Here is a 19,009-nt window from a genome sequence, read left to right as displayed (position 1 = left end):
AAAGATCCCGTCCAATTCAGGAAACTTTCTCAATTCTTGAGGCAACAATCTTTGAATTCCCCTAACATCACAAGCTACTACCACTCCATCTGCATGAATGATCTTTCCAGGGGCATTTCCTCTTGCTTCCTTTGCAATTTCCATTCCAATCACTTGCAACTTGTCTTGTACAGTCTGATAGATTAGACGTCTCACTTTTTTTCTCAAGAAAATTTCTGCATTTCTTTGTTGCAAATAAGCAGCCATGGGATGTGTCTATCATGTATATTATTCAGTCCTCCATCGTTATCTCTTGTATTCTTCATACTCACCAAATATTCTGCTGGTGAACCTTTCAACATTCTCAATACAGAAGCTTCACTCCTTGTAGCAAATAATAGAAAAATGGTCAACATACATCTAGCGGAGATTTGATGACAGTCGATGAATCCTAAAGCATAAGCGATTGGATTCCATAGTCTTTCCAAACTGTGTGTTGAACCACCATGTGATAGAAACCATTGAGCAAAACTATACTTATCCAACGCTCTTATTTCTCTCATGGCACCATCATAATCTATCCATCCACGCACGACAGGAGAAGTCGCTAGTACCCAAGCGTTTCTTAACTTTTCGACGATATCCAATTGCTGTGTTGTAAGAAAAGCTTTGATACCATTCCAAGGTGCACCTATGGATCCCCATCGAAAATCCAATCCACTTATTTTACCTCCTTTATTCACATATTGATGAACGTGTTCTTTGAGCAGCAAGTTGTCCAACATTCCCAGTTTGCTCATCAACCCAAAAAGTTCATAATAACAACCAAAAAAAACATGCAATCCCATTTCAATATGATTGCCGTTTTTATCTACCCACGAAGCTACTTTCCCACCCAATACTTTTCTACTTTCGTAGATGGATACTTGATAACCTTTATCTATCAAATGGATGGCAGCCGATAAACCAGCCAAACCACCACCCACTACCGCAATATGACTAGTCTTTTGTAACATTGTGATTTTATTTATTTTGTTTTTCTTATGACAAGATAAACAACCACTTCGAAGTGGTAACTTGTTGGGGGAATAAAAAGACCATCCTAATATCATCATCATCACCATAGAAATAGAAAAGAATGGAAATCACAAAAATATATATTTTTGTCTCTCTTTTATCTTTTTCACAAAACAAACAAACAAATGCACACAAACACATATTTCTAGGGCCAATCACGTCCATTCCTATTATTCACTCGTAGAAGAATAAACCTTGTGGATAAAATGTACGACTTGTTCAATAAAATCTCGAATACACTGTTCGCTGTTGTTGATAGCATGATTGGCATTGGATAACATATAACTGGTTGCTCCCATTACGTTACATAATCTTTTGGCTAGTTCTAACAACAGTCTTCAACTGCTATGGAAATGGAGTTCTGTGATATGCTTACCTGGATAAGAAATATGATTAGGAATTGCTTCATCCTTTTCACAAAAAAGGGCCAAAGTAGGCACATTTCTCATATGACGTAGACGAGAATCCAGTTCATCATCGGTCAAGTCATAAGAGAACATATCATCATCACCTAAACGTTCAGCCAAAGATAAAAACCGTCGAGCAGTTAATACTGGAAATACAGTCGTAAATAATTTTCCATTCAATAATGTTTCTGGTCCTTGTGTTGCATAAATGGTTCTTGCTTTTTCTAGCCTTTCTTGAGCATCAGGTAATGACTGAAGAAAGTCTCTATCGCTGACAGGAGCTTGTAATACTATTCCTCGAATGAGAGTAGCATTTCTACCTTTGCGAAAGAATGTCACTGCATCTTGACAACCTGTGGAATGACCTATTAAAAAGATACAGCTGGGTTCATAGTGTTGTGATAAGAAGTCTATCAAAGTATCCAATTCCATCACGTCTTGATCGAGTGAACTCGTACCAAAACCTGCAAGTGAAGTGAAAGAAGCGTCATCAGTTCCGTGATATTTGTATAGCTATGCTGACTTGCCGTGATAGGAAGAACTCAAGATGGGTTGTACACAAGTAAAACCTTGATTGTATTATCGTGTATTGAAAGAAGATGGATCTTGCCAAGATTCACTTACCTTGAGAGTGGAGAGCTTTTGCCATGGGACCCCAATAGCGAGGAGAAAATAAGCCATCGGTAAGACCTATCACGAGTGGTTGAGAATGAAAGCCTATGAACGTGTTGTATGCTGACCTGCTATGAATATGACCAAGGCTTTACTTCCTGGATAAGCAACAAAAGCAGCCAAGTGTTTATGTTCGTCATATAAACAAAGTTCACCTGGTATTCGGTTTGTATAGATAATACTATCGAGTGGGATATTTTCACTTGGGATGGACATGGAAATACAAAAGCTAGTCCTTCTTCTTCCACTCTCTGCCTATTCATTTGTGGAAGGGAAAATGAATAGGCTCTTTTTTGATTTCTCTTAAAACGAATGTTTCTTTCCTCTTGTCTTTTCATATAAAGTATACATAGTAGTAGAAAAATTACCAGCAAAAGTAGATAAAAATAAGATAGAAGCAACCAATATTTGAGTTTCTAATGGAAACATTCTCCATAAACCATACAGAAATATACAATTGTAGAGTTGAATAAACTGCCCAACGATAACAAACGGCATCAATAACTTCATACTCGAACCCCAATGGATTTGAGTGGAATCGGTATTCGCTACATCCAATTCACCAGCTTTACCAAGTGAACGAAGAGTATACAAACGAGCCATTTGATAACTATTCAAGTGATGGATATTCAAGAATAATCCCTATATATATATACACTTACCGTGCTTGAAGTATCTGTAATAGTGCAGTATACATTCCAAAAATATGCAATCGATTGCGAAACATTGCATAAGAAGTGGAATCTGGCCAAGTTAGAAAACAGGTCGCTATGCCCATCGACAAGTAATGATGCCATATCCACCAAGACTTGATATTACTTCCATTGGCTCTAACACAAAACATACACAAAAGAATAAAATAAGAGAATCATAACATTACCTCAAAATATTCTCTCGAATAGCTAAAGAAGCATAATAATAGGCAAGGAATAACTGTAACAACATATGCAACCAACGATTACGTTCAAATAAAAAACAGAGAAAAGTCATCCAAACGAAAAATGGACCCAAACGTTTCTTATAAAGTTCATATTGCTATTCCATATAGTAAGAAAACTATGATTCCAAGCAGTCAAATATACCGTTTTGAAAGCTATCCTTTGTTGCCTTCTTCGAAAACGAAGGTCGGTGGTGCCAAGAAACAACTCTACAAATAGTCCACCTGAAACAGGCATAAGTGAAGACAATTGTTTCAAATCACAACTCCAAGACTCGACTTTTTCCTTGGCAGTTGTATATTGAACAGTATCGTTAATATCTTTCAAATAACTCTTCAGGGACTCGACGTCCTTCTTTTGCGCCCGATATTTGCTCTCAAACTCCCCTTGAAGAGTATCCAATTGTGAGAAACTATGTCTCAATTGGTCAGATGTTTGCAAAAGTCGACTGTGTGCACTTTCTACATCTCTCAGATACTCTTCCCAATCTAAAAGTGGAGTAGTCTGACTTGTAACACTACTCGTAGCAACACTGCCTTCCGCACCAGACTTTACAGAATTATAATTCTCTCTTTTGGTTTCAACTACCATAATGATATGCAAACTTTTCTCAAAACAAACAATTTCTACAAAACATTCTCTCTTTCACGAAAAAATAAAGATGAGTCAAATGACTCGTTGGATTTAGATGCCTTTCCTAAAACTTCGGAAGACATAAGAATCCAAACTAGAACAGGTGGAATACTATCAGTTATATGCTTTGGTTTCATGATACTGTTGATTATTTCAGAAGTTGGAAGATATTGGAAACCTCAAGTAACCACTCACTTGGTTGTCGATTATAATCGAGAAGAGAGCTTTGAAATATATTTGGATATTACGTTTCCACATATAGGTTGTGGTGCATTAGGATTGGATACTATGGATGGTAAGCAATAAATAATAAGGAGACTGCAAGTGTAGATATCATACCTTTTTTTATATAAGCTACGGGAGACTCCCAGTTGGAAGTTGTCAATTCGAAGCTTTCCAAGTTTCGAGTATTTCAAAATGGAAGTCAAGTGTTGTGGAATCAATCGATAGTAGAGAAGGATGGTAAAGTCCATTCCTTTGTATTGGAAGAGGCAACAAATTGTAAGTCTTGTTATGGAGCTCAAATATCAACAGTAAGAGCGATGGACGTTGTATTATGGTCATATTGAATAGTTGTGTTTTTTAGGATCAGTGTTGCAATACTTGTGAAGAAGAAGTATTATTAGCATATGAATGGATAGGTTGGTCATATCAAGTGGAACAATTTGAACAGTGTCATATGGAAGGAGTGGTACAATGGGTTCAAAGTGTTTTATCCCAAGTAAAGTTGATGGGTTGACTCAGTTGGTTCTTCTATTGAAGAATGAGTTAGGGTTGTCATTTTCAAGGCACTATTGAAGTTGCTAAGTAGGAGGCAATTTCCATTTCGTACCTGGTCATAGTATGATTAGCAAAAGTGGTAAGCAGAAATATTTTATGGGTCGATATATGAATCTCAGTCATCATATCCAAAGTGTTTGTTTTGGTAAGGTAAGTGGAATAATTCGTTTGTATATTCCTTAAGTATTCATTTTTGATTGTATAGCATGTGCCTGGTGGAAGAAATCCATTGGATGATTTGTATTTGGTATATAAGTAAGAGAGAGACAAACATACATAAATACATAAATATATTGATATGGATATGATTTTTTAGAACAAATGAAATGGGTATACATGAATACTTTATCAAAGTAGTTCCTACCAGTTATCAATATATTCATGGAGCTTGAGTTGATTCCAATCAATATTCAGTAACCGATTATTTTCGGTAAGGATTATATCGTTGATGATGATGTTCTCACAATTCTTTTTGGCAAAGGATAAGAAATGATTCCTCTTTGGGAGTTTTTTTCTTTTATGAACCTCACCTATTCGAATGGAATATAGAGAACAAGTAAGATGATTGATTGTTTTCTTCTCCATACTAAGGTAAAGATTGAGCGCAATTCTTTTCTTCTTCATTTTGTGGTTCAATTGTGTGCCATTATAAGTACAAATGGATATAATACGTAAAATTGAATGTGTTTAGATATTCACAGTAATGGGTTTATTAGATTTATTCTTTTACAAGCCATCAAAATAGATTTGGGTAAACAATATTGATATATATTTATATATATCGTTTATAAAGTCCATAAGAAAAAGGCCATATTGGCTGTTAAGAACAAAGGTGCCAACATAAACTGCCATAACAAAGCTAAAGATATGGGCTATTCAAAACAATTTCAATATCACTATATATTCTTCTTCTATATCTCAACAAAGAATTACCTCTTCACTCGTTCCAACCATTTCACACATAATCACAACATTATTGGCTGATGGAACAGCAGTTTCAATCATCATGACTAACAATTGGATATTATCTACTCGACTACCCAAAATTCCCAGATGCAATAACAACTCTATCAATATCCAACCCAATATACTATTCAACACAAAAAATATACAATAATCAAACATAAAACTATATAATCCTACTTACGGCATAATGAAAAGACGACATAATGCAATGGACAAAATACAGAAAAAAGATACTCCATGGTTACGAAATCCTCTCTATGTTATTCATTCCAACATTATTGATAAGAACTAGCATTGTTGTTGTCGTTGTACTTACTTGATAAGAATGATACAAATTGGCACCTACAACCAAAGACATCAATGCTATAGCAGCAGCACCTAATGTCTCTTGTGCAGCCACGACTACACGCAAAGGAGCATCGGAACCTATCAAAAGGAGAGCTAATGGCTTGAATATCTAAGCACACAACATTTGTCAAATAATATTGAAAAAAGAAGCAACTAGAACAAACCGTTCCAAGTAATAATGCCGATACAATGGCTATGGAAGGAGGAGTAGCCAAATGTCGATAAGAATGCAATAAATGAAACAATCTTCGATATGAAATGGAAAAGAGAGATAATGAAGAAGATTGTTCCAACACTTGAGTATTATTCATAGATGATATAGCTCTGTTACTATTATGATGTTCCTCTTTCTCCAAAAGACTTGTAAAAGAATGGGATGGATTCTTTTCTGATGCAATATTATCGTATGAATCGGATTGTTCCATAGGTTCAGAATGAGAGGACTGACCCATGGATGGACTTGGATGAAAAGAACTCGTCGTATTGTAAACTTCTACTATGGAATACAACTCATTTTCGCCATTATTCATTACGGAATCCTCTCGAGTTGAACCCTGTAAATATCGATAGAATCCTGTCCAAGATACAGTACTAAATACTAATAAGAACAGTGATATATATCCTGTGGCAGAATCTCTACAAGTGCTTCCAAGTTGTTGAAAAGAAGCTATCAAAAGTTATTTCAGTAGATATCCATATCTGCATAAATACTTACGATAAAAACCACAAAGTGTATCCATAATCAATACAGGTAACTGATTGGAGTTTCCAAGAGCACAAGCTACTATGCAAGCCCTTCTAAAAAAAGGTGGTGGTTTGGTCACTTTACAAACCAACTGACCCAAAACCCAACCCAATAACAGAAATAGTACAGCAATGACTGGAATATACCATAGTGCTAGTAATCCCACATTTACTAAGGTTCGTAAAATGGAGGAGAATAAAAGACAAGGAAGTAAAATCTCGAAGATGATAGTACTCAGATTCTTGGACATTTCCTTGCGCAGTTCTATTTGCAGAGTATAAACATTATATGATAAAGACAAGTTTACTTACGCCCTTTATGTGCCAAATAGAATCCTACTGCTGTTAATAAAACTACTTTACAAGTTCCGTTGAGAGCAGTTAACCAAACTTGAAGTGTACCGTTGTCCTCCATTCTTCCAAAAGAGAACGATCAATTCCAATCCATTTGTGAGTTGACGCTTCAGACAAGGAAACACAAGTGGGATATCTCTTCTTTATCTGGGTGCCATGTTCACTTTTTTCAACCAGTACAAATGGCCTATAGGAATTACAAGTTCATTGGTATTGCTTGGGACTTGCTGTTACCATTGGCGTGCAAAAATACTTTCTGCCTACCTTTCTTTCACTTTGGGTGTTCCTGTTAGGGTCCAACAATGTTATTTCGGAAAAGCTTCGTTAAGGTTTTTGGACGTAAAAGTGATTGCTGAACAGGATTCTTCTGTTATTCCCTCAGAAGCTTTGTACATTCCAGAGTTACGCATCCATATCCAACAACAACGCCCTTCAGGAAACCACCGTCTACTCCATCTTGTACTCGTCAAACCTCAAGTCAATCTTATTTTTCAAAATATGCAAATGACAGATAATAATTGGCGTAGATTAGCAAGGCTATCCAAAACAAAGGGACACTTGAAGAGTGGTTCCAAGCAGGGTCCAAGTATTCAGTTGGGAAGAGTCTTTTTGGAAAAAGGCGCTACACTATCTGTTCAAAGTTTTCCTTTACAACAAAAGTTGATGGAAGATATAAACTTGCAAGAAATGTATCTCGATAGGGAAGAGTTTCGTTCTTTTGATGGCTTTGTTGGATTTTTGGAAAGAATTAGTGCCAAAAATATATTGGAAGGAAATACATTGACTATGCCTCCAGCAGTTCGACAAGCTTTAAAAGACTATGCAAGTGATGTTGTAAAGCAGCGTTGGAATTCCACCAAAGACAAGTTGAATGAAAAGGTAGATAAATGGAGTAAAAAGTTGGAAGAAACCACAAAGTCTTTTGATGAAATATGGCAACATCATTCCAATACATGGAAGGTAAATATGATTTCTTACATCTTTTGATAAAAGCTGCCAATTGAGTATGTTTTATATAACGTTTCATGAAGCAATGGAAAGAAAGTGGAGGAATATTTTCTCTCGGCAAGTCATAGTTGAACAAATAAATGTTCATCCAGTAAAGAACGACAATGCTATGGATTGTAAAGAAAATAACTTGCCTGAAATATATCAAAGATAAGGCGGTGTATGATTCCACTCCTCTTCACCTTGCCAAAATAGTGCTCTTTCATATTCCACAGGTAAGTAACGTCCACTTCCATCACAATGACAACATAGTACCGAGCCTTCACCTCCACAATTTTCACAATCTGACTTGCAATACAAACAACTTACATCAGGAATAAAGCCCATGCCGTAACAGAGTCCACAAGGCAACTTTCGAAGACCTCTGCAATAGGGACACTGCCGCATCTCCTCAATCTAACCATCCAGTGTTGAGAATTCAATCTCTTGGTTTATTCTATTGCTTACTCTTTGTCTGATAACTTCTAATACCAACAAAGTTCCCATAACTCCAACAGTACCTCCAGCAAGAGCAGAAGTAACCTCATTCACGGTGGGAGGAATCATGGTCAAAGTCCAAGAGCGATGAGCAATAGAACGACTATAATAGGAACGAAAATATTCCTTTGAAACAATATTTTTACATTTTGTCTTTAAGCACAATAAAAAGGAAAAACAACAGACATTTCGTCTTATCATTCTATGCCAAGAATCTATCTGAATGAGCTGTAATTCACCAATCAATCAATCGATAAAAATAAAAAAAATAAATGAGGGGGAATTGGATGGTTGGGTTGGTTGATGGACGGGAAATGCAAAAGGTGCATTGTGATGGACTCAAAATGTATACATAAAAGACCAAGAGAAAACCAAAAGGAACGAGAGCAAACTAATGTGAATGGAAAAGAACACAGCAAGAAAGAAGATGCATCCAACGAACAACTTTTATATGACGAGAGGAATAATGACGAAAGCCATAGAGTCTTGCAAAATTCCTCGACTCTAGTAAAACACCTTCCGGTTTTAACAGGTTGTAGAAGTGTGGATAACTATGAAAGACTTAACTTTATAGAAGAGGGGACTTATGGACGTGTTTTTCGAGGAAGAGATATTCACACCAATGAAATATATGCACTGAAAGAAATCAAACTGGATAACGAAGTTGAAGGCTTTCCTTTGACATCACTCCGAGAAGTTAGCATCTTGGTTTCATTAAGGCATCCCAATGTCATTCATGTGAGAGAAGTTGTTGTCGGAAGCAACCTAAACAAGATTTATTTGGTGATGGAATATGCACAACACGATATGAAGAATGTTTTGGATAACATGAGACACCCATTTTCTCAAGCAGAAGTGAAGAGTTTACTTCGACAACTGCTTTCTGGAGTAGCTTATTTACACGATAACTGGGTTCTGCACAGGGATTTAAAGACTTCCAACCTCTTATTAAACAACGAAGGCATACTGAAGATTTGTGATTTTGGTTTGGCTAGACTCTATAGTGACCCTCTTAAGCCATACACACAACCTGTCGTTACGCTTTGGTATAGAGCACCCGAACTATTACTAGGCGCAAAGACATATACTCCAGCAGTGGATATTTGGAGTGTTGGTTGCATTTTTGCTGAATGGCTAACAAGAGAAGCTCTCTTTCCGGGTTGTACTGAAATAGATCAACTTTCACGGATTTGGAAATGTTTAGGAACACCTAACGAAGAAATATGGCCTGGCTTATCCGAGCTTCCACATGCTAGCAAGATAAAGTTTGTCAAACAGCCTTACAACTATCTGCGTCAACGTTTTGATAATACTATTTACGGAGGTCAAACTTCAGTGACCAATTTAGGTTTGGATTTGATGAATAAGCTTCTCACATATGACCCCGCAAAGAGAATACAAGCTCAGGATGCTCTTAATCATCCCTATTTTGAAGAGATTCCAAAGCCAGTAGACCCTTCTTTGATGCAAACTTTTCCAGAAACTCATGTCAATATGACTAGCTATTAATGAATTGACTTGTAGGAAACTTTGCGGTTTTGCAAGTGTATTTATAAAGAAACCAAAAAACTTGAATGATGAAAGTCCTATCTCTGTGGTTCAACTCAAGTCCACGGAAAATGTAAGGCTCACGGGATTATTCGCCTGACTTCGGTTGATCGAGACTAGAGAGTTGGCAACCAAAGTGTATATCACTTGAAGTATCTGAGAACGTTTCCTACTCTTTTCTTCTTCGACTGAGCAGTTTTGACTGGACAAAAGTTGTTCTTTTAAATTTTCCAGAGGCATTGATCCGTCGTTATCTAATAGCAACTGAATAGTTGCCGCATAAAGGTTGCCATCCAAGGCATACTGCGAAATAACCTTCTGAAGTAATATATTTAGAACTGAGCAGCGTTTCTCTAACATTTCTATCAAGTGTTCGTGCTGAGAAGACTGAACGACCTCCTGATTGATGGTTCTTAGAAGATTTTGAAGATTCGGATCTTTTTGAATAATTTCCTTCTTTCTCTCTTTACGTTCCAATATGGTGCTGCGAAGTTCACGGCAGATGTGTTGTAAATGAAGATTTTCTGCAAAATATTCTTGTCCTTCATTTTCGGATACCTTGGATTGTTCTGAATTTTGTAGTGATACTAACTTCTCTGCAATGTGATCCTCTTTTTTTTTTATGAAAACACTTGTTAGAAGAAGATACTTTTCTATAAGAGACCCATACCTAATCCTGCAAGAGTTTCTTGTTCTTGTTCACAAAGTTGACTAATCCTTTCTAGTTCCACTTGCGTGTTTTTGATTTCTTCTTGAAGCTGCTCCATTCTGATCCTATCCTGTTCAGCTTTTTCTTTTTGTTCTTTTTTTTCTTCAAGAGACCTTTCTATATGTCGTTTGTGCTGTATGTGTTCCTCATACTTGAACTGAAGGGCCTGCAACTCTTGTCTTATTTGCTCTTCCCTTTCATTCCACTCACTTGTTACAGTTTCGAGGCTCTTGTGGATATCATAATTTTTTAACGAATGTATATTTTCTTCCTGTTCTAATCTTCTCATTTCAAGTTGCTTGTATTCAGTCAGATAGGAGCCTACTTTTTCTTCGATGATAGTACACTTCTCCGACCTTGAAATATTATAAATACTTTCTTTGAATATATTTGCTGAACACTCACTTGGAAGTGAATAAAAGTTCCAGCTCTTGTATTATTTGTTGAACATTTTTGTCTTCGACTGCTGCTTCTTTTGAAGCAAGTTGTGGTCTTTTACTGTCACATGCGGCTTTGTAAAGTTTCTTTTGTACATTAGTTAGACAAGTGTAGTGGGGTGGTTTCTGCTGCACTCCACATGTCTCGTTGCTAGCACGTAGAGCCAGTTTTGATATGGCGCCTTGCAACTGTTCGATAGCGGTTTGCATTTCCATGTGCTAGTGAGGAAAATACGGACTAGGGTTCCGCCCCTCCTTTATTATCATCCATTTTGAATTTCGAATAAAGCGCCATTTTCAATGGCATTTTTCCCTCCGTTTCAGATATGACATATACCTTCTGACCGGATTTGAAAAGCTATTTTGTGGCTAGAGTCATATTCTGGAGAAAATGCAACTTCCATCTCTCTCCATTCCTTGTGTCTTAATGTTTCATCGAACGCATTCCATAAAGTTACTTTCCTCAAATAAAAACGATGATTGACGTTGTGCTTCCAAGCTTTCCCTAAACAAGGTGTTTGTACAAAGTTGTGAGGGTTGAAAGAACCTGCAGGTTGACCAGTCATTTCGTTAGTGACTAACAAGAGCGTCTCATGTTTGTATGAAATTCTCTTTAGTTGAATCCCCAATCGATGTAATACTAGAGAACGATGTTGTAACGCGTCTAAACCTGTCTCTCGAAAGAGGCGCGCAAGAGAATCGATAATGATAACTTTTGCATCAGTATTATTCAATAAATACACCAGTCGGCTATCTACAAGCACTTCCAACTGTTCCAAACTTTTCACTGTTTCCACTATGATATTGGAAGCAACACTGTTGGCTTCAAGGTAAGGATACCTCTGAACAAAGGCGGCTATGAGTTGTTGCAATCTTGATGAGGGAAAGCGACCACTCGTACAAATATAAATAACCCTTGAATCTAACCCACCATCTCTTGTTTTCAACTGACTCACTATACTGAGTTGAAGCATCAGCTGCGTCTTACCTACACCAGCTTCACCACAAAACTCAAATATTTGTCCTTGTCCTGCAATCAAACCACCGTGTAAAAAGTCATCAAGTTTTGGACAGCCAAGAGACAAACGTGTCTGACAAGAAGTATCGATATGAATAGGCAAAAGAACACTTCCGTATATACAAGTTATCAGTAGCTGCCAAAAGACTGGTGTCAATCGAAAGATGTCATCTTTTTGGGCATGAAATACAGTTTGAAGGATTGGCATAATATCCGACTGAGATAAGAGCAACAGTTCTTTACACTTTTGAGTTCCAAGTACCTCAAAGACTTTTCGCGCCTCCTCTTCTTCCAAACTATGTTTCATTGCAACACAGATTTGATTTTCTCAAACAACCAAACTGTCAAAAAATGAAAATGCTTTATTATCATTCAAGTTAGTAGTATATTCTATTCCACATCTCACCTATAATTTCATAGCATTCAACTGTGCCAAATGTGCCCGCCTTTTTGCTCGCACAATATTACGATACTTATCCTTCAAATCTATGGCACTTCTCTTTTTCTGAAAAGCAAAGGTTCTTAAAATACTTGTCCATTTCCCAACACCGTATTTTTCAACTCCACGAAGCAAGTTTTCCTCTTCCCAACGTTCAAAACGAAGATAATTCTCTCTTTTACATTTTTTCAGTTTGTTTGCTTTTCCTGCCGATGAAGTTGACTCGTTTCGTCCATCATCCAATTTGATATGCCTTTTCTTGATCGTTTTTGGTTCTGAACACAAAGAGTGACTTTCATGGTTGCTCAATAAAGCCTGTTGCTTGTTGATGCGATGATTTTCCATCGATTGCTGATCACTTCTTGCGACATTTGTATATCCATATCCAATATTTGAAAAGTCACCAGGTTCTGCTGTTGGCAATATCCTTGTTCGTGTTGGTTGATAATTATACAAGGGATGCATGAGCTGCTCCATTCTGTTTTCTTGTTGTTCGAAAGGTACTCGAGTTTGCCACCGAATTGCATTGAAATATGTTCTCATATCGAACCAACTATAAGTCGCTGCTTGATAGAAACCATTATTCATTACCGTGGTCTGGTTTCCTTCTAAAGGCATCATGTTCTCTGGTGATGAAACTTGAAACATTGTTGTTGTTTGATAAGATGATGATAAGCAAGGATTCAATATTGAGTTATTTGTAAGACGACAATTCCTTTCTTCAGACTGTTGACAGCGATTCATTGGCATCTCCATTCCATGCTTCACTTTTAGCATAGGCGAATGAACAACAGGAGAATCCTCTGATGAACTATTGTTACTTGAACACAAACAAGACTGTGAAGATATGGGCGATATTGGAATATGTTGTGTTTGTTCATCCACTTCTGTTCTCACCCAATATGGTTTCATTTTCTCAAACACCGAACACACAGAATCACAGGAAGTGTCATCCTTATCATTTGATTTTGACAAACCGGCAACCATTTTGGGGTTTTCTTCCACATGGTCACGCAACTTTTCCACAACCATTGCTGTTTAATCAATACGGCTTCCTACTCTACAAGAAGATGGAACCAATATTTGTTATGTAAAAGTAGTAACAGTACTAGTGTTGTAACAATTTTCTTGGTTTCTTTTCAATATACTTGCGCACAAACACTCTTTTTCCAAAAAGCCGTAAACAATGAAGAAATTTCGTAGAATCGACAAGGGTATGATCGGTTCATTCCATCCCAATCATTCATAGGGACACTACAGGTCATTTTGAGAGACCCTTCGAGCGCTTCTGTTCTAAAAACTATTCGCGTAGACAGTTCAAGCTTCACATAACATGTCCAAGGGACATAATGGCCAATGGGTTTCTTCTTTGGAATTATTCTTTGATAGTCAAGAAACGATATGAGAAGAGTACAAGTTTTCAAAACTGATTCTCAAACTGGGTCCCCATACTATATTCAGGGGTTACTATTATTTCTTATTTTGCTAGACCCAGCCACAAACAGCGCAACCTTTTGGTACAACACCACTATAGCCAAACGAAAAGTATTATAAAGAGGTTACCATATAAAAAAAATAGGATAAATAGGCTTTTATATTGATCAATACAGTTATCTCTACGTGCCTCAAGTATATACATACTGTGCATTGTATGCTAGTACAAAGGCCATTTCGGTTTCTATCGTATACTTAAACAATACTAATGGTATCCTCAATTTCTCTTCATCAAAGACACAATGTCAAGCTTCGTGATTCTGCGGAAGAAATGGCTTCAAAGTACCGTTCTTTTCGATCAATACAGGCTGATACCTAAGAAAAAGTCACTAAAACTCAAAGCATAGGGAAATATCATTACCCAAAACAATTACTTTTGGTAGAATCTGTGCCAAGAGAAGACCAAATCTTCCAGGAATGCCAAAATCCGCCAACGGAACTACTCTTGTAGCCACTAGCAACATCGGAAACTGCACTTGGTTCCAATTTCGCTGGATTGGGACTAGCAACTTTACAATCTAACCAGATTACGATGGCTGTCACATCATCTACTACTAGTTCATTCTTTCTCCATCTCTTTACGGCCTCTTGAACAAGAGACTCGGCTGCTTCCTGAGCTGAGCATTTCCGACGATACTTTCCCAAAAAATCTACTACTTCCTGCGATGACATGAATTCCCAAACACCGTCCGACGCAAGAACACAGAATCTAACCATTCTAGTTAGAAAAGTAATATTATCCACATGCAGACATACTTATCCATCTCAGAGAGCTGAATACAAGTAACTTCAGGGATCTCCGAGACCCCAACACTATGCAAGAGAGAATCTCCAAAAGAGCGTGTCATTGCTAAACCCGGAATCCACTCATCTGCAAGCCAAACCCTAAGAGGACCGATACCAGTCTGCCATGAAGCAACTCTTCCTCCAGCGGCTACAACTCTTTGTGTCTCATCTGTTCGACTAGGCTATATATACACACACATATATATATATATATATATTTATGATTTCAGCAAACGTAATAAGAAAATACCAACCTTTTGGTCATAAGACATTTCCACAGCCATATATTTTTCTTTGGCCATACGGGAGACAGAGTGTGGACTGCATTGCCTTCCAATAACACATCTTGAGTCTCCCAAGTTACAACAAAACAACAGTGTTTGGTATAGCCATGCAACGACTGCCGTTGTGCCACTCATAAAAGTATCCACATTAGAGTCCGATGAATTCAATATTTTTGAACAGTCTATGAAACCTTGTATAGCTGCCTTGACGATATCCAACTGATGTTTTCCTTTCAACTCTGTACAAGTGACCATACTGGGGTCTAGTCCTTCCGACAAAGTTGTTTCCGTCGACTTTGCGTCTTCTTGGTCAGAAAGTTTTGATAAATCTTTCAGTTGTGAATCAAGGACTGTTGGGAGGATATCTCTAACAAACTAGCCATTGTCTCAGTTCTAAATTGAATACAAATACTATCCGATTCCACTACCTCAGCAACAGCTCTCCCACGAGCACCGTGTCCATCAAAGACACCAAAAAAAGCTTCCTCTGAACGGCCACCAAACCTTTCATAACAACAAAATGCGTCCTTTCAAAAGTTTCAGTCGTCTTTCAAAACAAATATGGACATAAAATACCTGATTTTCCTTTCTTGCTTGTTGACCGTCTCGTAGTTCGCGTACAGGTTCCCATCCTGCCAACGAAAATGTTCCATACGTAAAATTCAAGACAGGAGACGCTTCTGAAACACCTTGAAGCTAGCATGAAATATCCAAATTATCTTGTTTCGTTCCATAGGAGTGAGTTCTCACCTTTTTGTTCAACAAGCCGTTTGAGTTGATGTTAGAGGCAATTGAATTATCTGCACTTAGTTTATCAAGTGTTTTTAAAGTTCCTTTTGGTGTTTTTGGCTTTTTAAAACTTTTTGCTGCAATAGGCGCTGGTTTTGCAAGTTCTGATTGTAGAACTTGTGGCAGTCGTGGAGTACGCTTCCCGCCAATGGCTGGTAACTGTTCCCCTTCTACATCTAAAGAAAGTCTGAGCCTTTGTTCTCTCAAGTTAGCAATATCAAGAGACGTGTCGTCTTCTAAAGGAGAGTCGCTTGCAACTCCCTTGATTCTCAAAGCTCGCCCTTGGGAACTTGCCATTTTGGGTTGGTCTCCTCCTGTCTCCGAAACATCGGCTGATGCTTTAGTGCTTCGATTTCCCATATTTTAATACTAGTAGAATTCTTCCTCAGACAGCTTAACATACAAGCGTGCGCCAAGCGTCTCTATCCAGCAATATTGAGATTTTTCATTCGTTGTAAAAGTGGGACATGCACATGATATGGAAAAGGATTGATGATGATAGCTTCTTGTTGATGATTCCCTTTGACAACTTTACGCATGATTGATTGTAAAGAAACGCTGACACAAGGTAATGAATGATTATAACATAACAGTAGAGAGAGTTGATCAACTATAGAAATTAGAGATGGAGAGAGAGAGAGAGAGAGAAAATATGGATGAATGGTAAATAGAAAGTTTTCTGGAGGATGGAGATTACATCGATGGGATTTGTCAGTATCACACTTGGAAAACAACCCAAAGTAAAGCACAGACTTGTTACGTTGTGTCCAGGAAAGTATGGCAATAAGTATATGGCACCCCTTCAATTTCCTCTCCGATCAACCTTGAAAGCAGTAACTCCACACTCGGATTCTAGTCCCACTGGTTCAGACATGCGTCTTGGACAAGGCCCTCCAGAGGACTTGCTGAGAGAGATTCAGCGTCTACGAGAAGAAAATGAGAGATTAAGAAAGTCTGCAGTTATTGACTCACCACTGAGTGATGACCGAGTTGAACCTATTGAGGACGATAGACCACTGGGTTTGCCGTTAGAAGATGGGAAGTTTTTACCCTTTAGTGTTGTAGAGGTGAAGAATCCTACCTATAGAATTATTCCAATTCTTGGAGAAGCACAATTAGTGGATAGAGAGTTGCTCGTGAACTATGAACCTGAAATATTGGAGACGTTTTGGCAAAACTCTAAAAACAAGCAAGATATTGACACAACACTACCTGTTGGTTTATGGTCCAAATGCAGTGTTCCTGAGTGGAGCTTTCCTGGTAGACATGTGGTTGTTCCTTCTTGTGAGATTATCTCATATGAGAGAAGACCAATTGGAATATTCATCCCTGGTAGTTTATTGAAAGTATCTTTCGTAGATGGTATTGACCACAAAGTATTGATGATATTTGAAACAAAAGAGAACTATTTATCACAGAAAGATTCAAGTGATGGAATTTGGCTTTGGCAGTGTCCAGAGAAGTCAACTTTACAAATCGGGCGGTTAAGAATAGCAAAGACGGAATGGAACCCAATGGGACGGCTTTTATTATGTCTTTCACCCAAAATAGAAAGTCCTTATCATGAAGCCCAAACATTCTTAGAAGTAGATGAAGTCTTTTAAAAGTTATATTCATTCCTTTTTAGAACTTCTTTGTTTTTTATAAAAAAGACGAAGCCGTCCTAGAAAATATTGTAAGAAAGGCTATTGAAACAATGCAACTTTATTTACCGTAATGAGAATTGAAGCACTGCATCATGTATGCCATCTGCAAATAAAGGAACAGTCTCTCTACTTAAACCAGCCATACTAGCTCTTCCATCTTCGGTCATATAGATATGATATTTTTCTCTCAAATATCGAACCTTGTCATTCTAGTTAAGAAACATCCATATTTATGACTTTTTTTAGAGCTAACCTGTTCTACATTTAGTCCCGTAAATGAAAACATTCCTATTTGTTTTGTGATATGTGACCAATCACCCGGAGTCTTTCGAGAAACCAATGCTTCAAATAACAACTTTCTCATTTCTTGGATACGGCCTGACATTTCTAATAGTTCTTGTTTCCATTCTTCAAAAAGAACAGGATTGTCTACAATCATTAGCAAATGAAACCAATACTTTGAAAGACTTACTCAGAATTCTGGAAGCTATTCTAGCACCATTTGCAGGAGGACTTGAATACATGGAACGAATTATGGTTTCCAGTTGACTCTGAACGGAAGCAACTACGGAAGAATCCTTGCAAACAAAAGACAATGCACCAACTCTCTCTCCATACAAACCCATATTCTTCGCAAAGCTTTGGGCAATCAACATTTCTATTCCACTTTGTTCAAACATACGCACAGCAAAAGCATCCTTTTCCAAGTCCCCAGAAGCGAAGCCCTGATAGGCCGAGTCAAAGAACACCAAATGCTGCTTCTGTATGACGACTTGCAATATTTGTTTCCATAGTTGCTTTGAGGGATCTGCTCCTGTTGGATTATGAGCACAAGCATGTAATACTATGATAGATTGGGAAGGTATGTTTGTCAAGTCATCGAGGAGACCTTTCGCGTCTACATCACAGGAAACGGGGTCAAAATATTTATATTCGGAAACTTTGAGACCGGCAGACTGGAAGACCTTACGATGGTTTCCCCAGGAAGGACGAGGTATATACACGCAAGGTTTTTCAGTAGTTGCTGCTGGACGATAAAATTGGCAAAGGAATTCTGCACCCACTCTTAAAGCTCCCGTTCCTGAAAGAGATTGAACAGTTACAACACGCTTCTCTTTAATGGATTGGGCTTTTTCACCCAAAATAAGTTGAACTGCTGCTTGACAAAAGGATGGTATTCCAGCCATGGGAATATATTCGTGATCAGGTGCTGGTTCCTGTTCTACTTTACGAACTACTCTTAGAACGGCAGGATTTCCGTTATCATCCCTATATGCACCCACACTCAAGTTTAATTTCTTTTTCTCAGGATCGTTTCTATAGAGACTTGCTATTCCTAATATAGAGTCTGGTGGAGCTGCAGGAACATGAGACCAGTGACTCGTAGCCATCGCCCTTCAAACAAGGAATTTCTGCTATTAGAATAAACAGCAAGTTGGATAATTATAATTCATAAACAAAACTCTAAAAAAATTC

General features: G+C 37.7%; 15 protein-coding genes across 16 annotated transcripts; 5 read left to right on the top strand and 10 right to left on the bottom strand.

Annotated features, from left to right (window-relative positions):
• On the bottom strand, nucleotides 1-1,113 carry Gasu_31940 (zeta-carotene desaturase; the record flags this gene model as incomplete). The annotated part of the gene is made up of 3 exons (XM_005705828.1): nucleotides 312-1,113; nucleotides 82-255; nucleotides 1-35 (listed from the first exon to the last, which is right to left on the bottom strand). Exons 1-3 carry the CDS (start codon nucleotides 1,101-1,103, stop codon nucleotides 30-32), a joined length of 972 nt encoding a protein of 323 aa, XP_005705885.1. The 5' UTR covers nucleotides 1,104-1,113.
• Nucleotides 1,114-1,120: 7 nt separating this feature from the next.
• On the bottom strand, nucleotides 1,121-2,373 carry Gasu_31930 (uncharacterized protein). Its single transcript, XM_005705827.1, has 5 exons — nucleotides 2,204-2,373; nucleotides 2,088-2,153; nucleotides 1,991-2,032; nucleotides 1,433-1,927; nucleotides 1,121-1,381 (listed from the first exon to the last, which is right to left on the bottom strand). The coding sequence occupies exons 1-5, from the start codon at nucleotides 2,349-2,351 to the stop codon at nucleotides 1,227-1,229; spliced, it is 906 nt and encodes a 301-aa protein (XP_005705884.1). The 5' UTR covers nucleotides 2,352-2,373; the 3' UTR covers nucleotides 1,121-1,226.
• Nucleotides 2,374-2,378: 5 nt separating this feature from the next.
• Nucleotides 2,379-3,823, bottom strand: Gasu_31920 (uncharacterized protein). Its single transcript, XM_005705826.1, has 4 exons — nucleotides 3,218-3,823; nucleotides 3,016-3,170; nucleotides 2,798-2,965; nucleotides 2,379-2,745 (listed from the first exon to the last, which is right to left on the bottom strand). Exons 1-4 carry the CDS (start codon nucleotides 3,662-3,664, stop codon nucleotides 2,439-2,441), a joined length of 1,077 nt encoding a protein of 358 aa, XP_005705883.1. The 5' UTR covers nucleotides 3,665-3,823; the 3' UTR covers nucleotides 2,379-2,438.
• A 10-nt stretch (nucleotides 3,824-3,833) lies between these two features.
• Gasu_31910 (uncharacterized protein) lies at nucleotides 3,834-4,538 on the top strand. The gene is made up of 4 exons (XM_005705825.1): nucleotides 3,834-4,001; nucleotides 4,061-4,239; nucleotides 4,293-4,427; nucleotides 4,479-4,538. The coding sequence occupies exons 1-4, from the start codon at nucleotides 3,842-3,844 to the stop codon at nucleotides 4,515-4,517; spliced, it is 513 nt and encodes a 170-aa protein (XP_005705882.1). The 5' UTR covers nucleotides 3,834-3,841; the 3' UTR covers nucleotides 4,518-4,538.
• A 5-nt stretch (nucleotides 4,539-4,543) lies between these two features.
• Gasu_31900 (Endoplasmic reticulum-Golgi intermediate compartment protein, putative) lies at nucleotides 4,544-5,148 on the top strand. Its single transcript, XM_005705824.1, has 5 exons — nucleotides 4,544-4,636; nucleotides 4,692-4,741; nucleotides 4,803-4,852; nucleotides 4,901-4,916; nucleotides 4,968-5,148. The coding sequence occupies exons 1-5, from the start codon at nucleotides 4,550-4,552 to the stop codon at nucleotides 5,044-5,046; spliced, it is 282 nt and encodes a 93-aa protein (XP_005705881.1). The 5' UTR covers nucleotides 4,544-4,549; the 3' UTR covers nucleotides 5,047-5,148.
• Nucleotides 5,149-5,152: 4 nt separating this feature from the next.
• Nucleotides 5,153-6,963, bottom strand: Gasu_31890 (auxin efflux carrier). Its single transcript, XM_005705823.1, has 7 exons — nucleotides 6,857-6,963; nucleotides 6,516-6,809; nucleotides 5,965-6,467; nucleotides 5,769-5,909; nucleotides 5,634-5,707; nucleotides 5,420-5,576; nucleotides 5,153-5,358 (listed from the first exon to the last, which is right to left on the bottom strand). The coding sequence occupies exons 1-7, from the start codon at nucleotides 6,957-6,959 to the stop codon at nucleotides 5,272-5,274; spliced, it is 1,359 nt and encodes a 452-aa protein (XP_005705880.1). The 5' UTR covers nucleotides 6,960-6,963; the 3' UTR covers nucleotides 5,153-5,271.
• A 10-nt stretch (nucleotides 6,964-6,973) lies between these two features.
• Nucleotides 6,974-7,908, top strand: Gasu_31880 (uncharacterized protein). Its single transcript, XM_005705822.1, has one exon. The coding sequence runs from the start codon at nucleotides 7,055-7,057 to the stop codon at nucleotides 7,883-7,885; it is 831 nt and encodes a 276-aa protein (XP_005705879.1). The 5' UTR covers nucleotides 6,974-7,054; the 3' UTR covers nucleotides 7,886-7,908.
• Nucleotides 7,909-7,912: 4 nt separating this feature from the next.
• On the bottom strand, nucleotides 7,913-8,653 carry Gasu_31870 (chaperone protein / DnaJ-related protein). The gene is made up of 2 exons (XM_005705821.1): nucleotides 8,354-8,653; nucleotides 7,913-8,302 (listed from the first exon to the last, which is right to left on the bottom strand). Exons 1-2 carry the CDS (start codon nucleotides 8,582-8,584, stop codon nucleotides 8,051-8,053), a joined length of 483 nt encoding a protein of 160 aa, XP_005705878.1. The 5' UTR covers nucleotides 8,585-8,653; the 3' UTR covers nucleotides 7,913-8,050.
• Nucleotides 8,654-8,663: 10 nt separating this feature from the next.
• Nucleotides 8,664-9,938, top strand: Gasu_31860 (cyclin-dependent serine/threonine protein kinase). The gene has a single exon (XM_005705820.1). It carries the CDS (start codon nucleotides 8,687-8,689, stop codon nucleotides 9,890-9,892), a length of 1,206 nt encoding a protein of 401 aa, XP_005705877.1. The 5' UTR covers nucleotides 8,664-8,686; the 3' UTR covers nucleotides 9,893-9,938.
• A 4-nt stretch (nucleotides 9,939-9,942) lies between these two features.
• Gasu_31850 (uncharacterized protein) lies at nucleotides 9,943-11,313 on the bottom strand. The gene is made up of 3 exons (XM_005705819.1): nucleotides 11,046-11,313; nucleotides 10,602-10,996; nucleotides 9,943-10,542 (listed from the first exon to the last, which is right to left on the bottom strand). The coding sequence occupies exons 1-3, from the start codon at nucleotides 11,291-11,293 to the stop codon at nucleotides 9,983-9,985; spliced, it is 1,203 nt and encodes a 400-aa protein (XP_005705876.1). The 5' UTR covers nucleotides 11,294-11,313; the 3' UTR covers nucleotides 9,943-9,982.
• A 5-nt stretch (nucleotides 11,314-11,318) lies between these two features.
• Nucleotides 11,319-12,433, bottom strand: Gasu_31840 (DNA-repair protein XRCC3). The gene has a single exon (XM_005705818.1). The coding sequence runs from the start codon at nucleotides 12,400-12,402 to the stop codon at nucleotides 11,398-11,400; it is 1,005 nt and encodes a 334-aa protein (XP_005705875.1). The 5' UTR covers nucleotides 12,403-12,433; the 3' UTR covers nucleotides 11,319-11,397.
• Nucleotides 12,434-12,441: 8 nt separating this feature from the next.
• Nucleotides 12,442-13,713, bottom strand: Gasu_31830 (MYB-related transcription factor). Its single transcript, XM_005705817.1, has one exon. The coding sequence runs from the start codon at nucleotides 13,564-13,566 to the stop codon at nucleotides 12,502-12,504; it is 1,065 nt and encodes a 354-aa protein (XP_005705874.1). The 5' UTR covers nucleotides 13,567-13,713; the 3' UTR covers nucleotides 12,442-12,501.
• Nucleotides 13,714-14,102: 389 nt separating this feature from the next.
• Nucleotides 14,103-16,363, bottom strand: Gasu_31820 (protein phosphatase 2C). Of its 2 annotated transcripts, XM_005705815.1 has the most exons (7): nucleotides 15,849-16,363; nucleotides 15,675-15,794; nucleotides 15,527-15,625; nucleotides 15,069-15,473; nucleotides 14,785-14,996; nucleotides 14,390-14,737; nucleotides 14,103-14,343 (listed from the first exon to the last, which is right to left on the bottom strand). In XM_005705815.1, the coding sequence occupies exons 1-7, from the start codon at nucleotides 16,245-16,247 to the stop codon at nucleotides 14,274-14,276; spliced, it is 1,653 nt and encodes a 550-aa protein (XP_005705872.1). In that variant the 5' UTR covers nucleotides 16,248-16,363; the 3' UTR covers nucleotides 14,103-14,273. The 2 variants fall into 2 exon arrangements, with proteins under 2 accessions (XP_005705872.1, XP_005705873.1); XM_005705816.1 differs by lacking the exons at nucleotides 14,103-14,343; nucleotides 14,390-14,737; nucleotides 14,785-14,996 and having other exon boundaries at nucleotides 15,413-15,465.
• Nucleotides 16,364-16,543: 180 nt separating this feature from the next.
• Nucleotides 16,544-17,550, top strand: Gasu_31810 (uncharacterized protein). The gene has a single exon (XM_005705814.1). The coding sequence runs from the start codon at nucleotides 16,574-16,576 to the stop codon at nucleotides 17,489-17,491; it is 918 nt and encodes a 305-aa protein (XP_005705871.1). The 5' UTR covers nucleotides 16,544-16,573; the 3' UTR covers nucleotides 17,492-17,550.
• A 2-nt stretch (nucleotides 17,551-17,552) lies between these two features.
• Gasu_31800 (aspartate aminotransferase) lies at nucleotides 17,553-19,003 on the bottom strand. Its single transcript, XM_005705813.1, has 3 exons — nucleotides 18,006-19,003; nucleotides 17,787-17,962; nucleotides 17,553-17,733 (listed from the first exon to the last, which is right to left on the bottom strand). The coding sequence occupies exons 1-3, from the start codon at nucleotides 18,922-18,924 to the stop codon at nucleotides 17,596-17,598; spliced, it is 1,233 nt and encodes a 410-aa protein (XP_005705870.1). The 5' UTR covers nucleotides 18,925-19,003; the 3' UTR covers nucleotides 17,553-17,595.
• Between the last annotated feature and the right edge of the window lie 6 nt (nucleotides 19,004-19,009).

Source organism: Galdieria sulphuraria (assembly GCF_000341285.1).
Source record: "Galdieria sulphuraria unplaced genomic scaffold scaf_25, whole genome shotgun sequence".
NCBI lineage: Eukaryota > Rhodophyta > Bangiophyceae > Galdieriales > Galdieriaceae > Galdieria > Galdieria sulphuraria.
Note: the sequence above shows the minus strand (reverse complement) of the source record. Positions and strands in the feature narration are given on the sequence as shown.

Excerpts from the sequence above, each read along its gene's own strand:
- Gasu_31930 (XM_005705827.1), bottom strand. The coding sequence starts at position 2,351 with ATGTCCATCCCAAGTGAAAATATCCCACTCGATAGTATTATCTATACA. Across the intron at positions 2,033-2,087 it reads AAAAGCTCTCCACTCTCAAG|GTTTTACTTGTGTACAACCC; the intron begins GTAAGTGAATCT and ends AATACAATCAAG. Across the intron at positions 1,928-1,990 it reads CTTGAGTTCTTCCTATCACG|GTTTTGGTACGAGTTCACTC; the intron begins GCAAGTCAGCAT and ends CTTCACTTGCAG.
- Gasu_31920 (XM_005705826.1), bottom strand. The coding sequence starts at position 3,664 with ATGGTAGTTGAAACCAAAAGAGAGAATTATAATTCTGTAAAGTCTGGT. Across the intron at positions 3,171-3,217 it reads AAAGGATAGCTTTCAAAACG|CAATATGAACTTTATAAGAA; the intron begins GTATATTTGACT and ends TATATGGAATAG. Across the intron at positions 2,746-2,797 it reads TTACAGATACTTCAAGCACG|TTATCAAATGGCTCGTTTGT; the intron begins GTAAGTGTATAT and ends TCACTTGAATAG.
- Gasu_31910 (XM_005705825.1), top strand. The coding sequence starts at position 3,842 with ATGATACTGTTGATTATTTCAGAAGTTGGAAGATATTGGAAACCTCAA. Across the intron at positions 4,002-4,060 it reads AGGATTGGATACTATGGATG|CTACGGGAGACTCCCAGTTG; the intron begins GTAAGCAATAAA and ends TTTTTATATAAG. Across the intron at positions 4,240-4,292 it reads ATGGAGCTCAAATATCAACA|GATCAGTGTTGCAATACTTG; the intron begins GTAAGAGCGATG and ends TGTGTTTTTTAG.
- Gasu_31900 (XM_005705824.1), top strand. The coding sequence starts at position 4,550 with ATGATTAGCAAAAGTGGTAAGCAGAAATATTTTATGGGTCGATATATG. Across the intron at positions 4,637-4,691 it reads AAAGTGTTTGTTTTGGTAAG|CATGTGCCTGGTGGAAGAAA; the intron begins GTAAGTGGAATA and ends TTGATTGTATAG. Across the intron at positions 4,742-4,802 it reads GATTTGTATTTGGTATATAA|AACAAATGAAATGGGTATAC; the intron begins GTAAGAGAGAGA and ends ATGATTTTTTAG.
- Gasu_31890 (XM_005705823.1), bottom strand. The coding sequence starts at position 6,959 with ATGGAGGACAACGGTACACTTCAAGTTTGGTTAACTGCTCTCAACGGA. Across the intron at positions 6,810-6,856 it reads CTATTTGGCACATAAAGGGC|AACTGCGCAAGGAAATGTCC; the intron begins GTAAGTAAACTT and ends CTCTGCAAATAG. Across the intron at positions 5,708-5,768 it reads ATTTGTATCATTCTTATCAA|AGAGGATTTCGTAACCATGG; the intron begins GTAAGTACAACG and ends TGAATAACATAG.
- Gasu_31880 (XM_005705822.1), top strand. The coding sequence starts at position 7,055 with ATGTTCACTTTTTTCAACCAGTACAAATGGCCTATAGGAATTACAAGT.
- Gasu_31870 (XM_005705821.1), bottom strand. The coding sequence starts at position 8,584 with ATGATAAGACGAAATGTCTGTTGTTTTTCCTTTTTATTGTGCTTAAAG. Across the intron at positions 8,303-8,353 it reads TAGAAGTTATCAGACAAAGA|ATTGAGGAGATGCGGCAGTG; the intron begins GTAAGCAATAGA and ends CTGGATGGTTAG.
- Gasu_31860 (XM_005705820.1), top strand. The coding sequence starts at position 8,687 with ATGGACGGGAAATGCAAAAGGTGCATTGTGATGGACTCAAAATGTATA.
- Gasu_31850 (XM_005705819.1), bottom strand. The coding sequence starts at position 11,293 with ATGGAAATGCAAACCGCTATCGAACAGTTGCAAGGCGCCATATCAAAA. Across the intron at positions 10,997-11,045 it reads GAACTTTTATTCACTTCCAA|GTCGGAGAAGTGTACTATCA; the intron begins GTGAGTGTTCAG and ends TAATATTTCAAG. Across the intron at positions 10,543-10,601 it reads AGAAACTCTTGCAGGATTAG|AGGATCACATTGCAGAGAAG; the intron begins GTATGGGTCTCT and ends TAAAAAAAAAAG.
- Gasu_31840 (XM_005705818.1), bottom strand. The coding sequence starts at position 12,402 with ATGAAACATAGTTTGGAAGAAGAGGAGGCGCGAAAAGTCTTTGAGGTA.
- Gasu_31830 (XM_005705817.1), bottom strand. The coding sequence starts at position 13,566 with ATGGTTGTGGAAAAGTTGCGTGACCATGTGGAAGAAAACCCCAAAATG.
- Gasu_31820 (XM_005705815.1), bottom strand. The coding sequence starts at position 16,247 with ATGGGAAATCGAAGCACTAAAGCATCAGCCGATGTTTCGGAGACAGGA. Across the intron at positions 15,474-15,526 it reads GTGGGAGAGCTGTTGCTGAG|TTTGTTAGAGATATCCTCCC; the intron begins GTAGTGGAATCG and ends GACAATGGCTAG. Across the intron at positions 14,997-15,068 it reads AAATGTCTTATGACCAAAAG|CCTAGTCGAACAGATGAGAC; the intron begins GTTGGTATTTTC and ends GTGTATATATAG.
- Gasu_31810 (XM_005705814.1), top strand. The coding sequence starts at position 16,574 with ATGGAGATTACATCGATGGGATTTGTCAGTATCACACTTGGAAAACAA.
- Gasu_31800 (XM_005705813.1), bottom strand. The coding sequence starts at position 18,924 with ATGGCTACGAGTCACTGGTCTCATGTTCCTGCAGCTCCACCAGACTCT. Across the intron at positions 17,963-18,005 it reads AATAGCTTCCAGAATTCTGA|ACAATCCTGTTCTTTTTGAA; the intron begins GTAAGTCTTTCA and ends TAATGATTGTAG. Across the intron at positions 17,734-17,786 it reads CGGGACTAAATGTAGAACAG|GTTCGATATTTGAGAGAAAA; the intron begins GTTAGCTCTAAA and ends TAGAATGACAAG.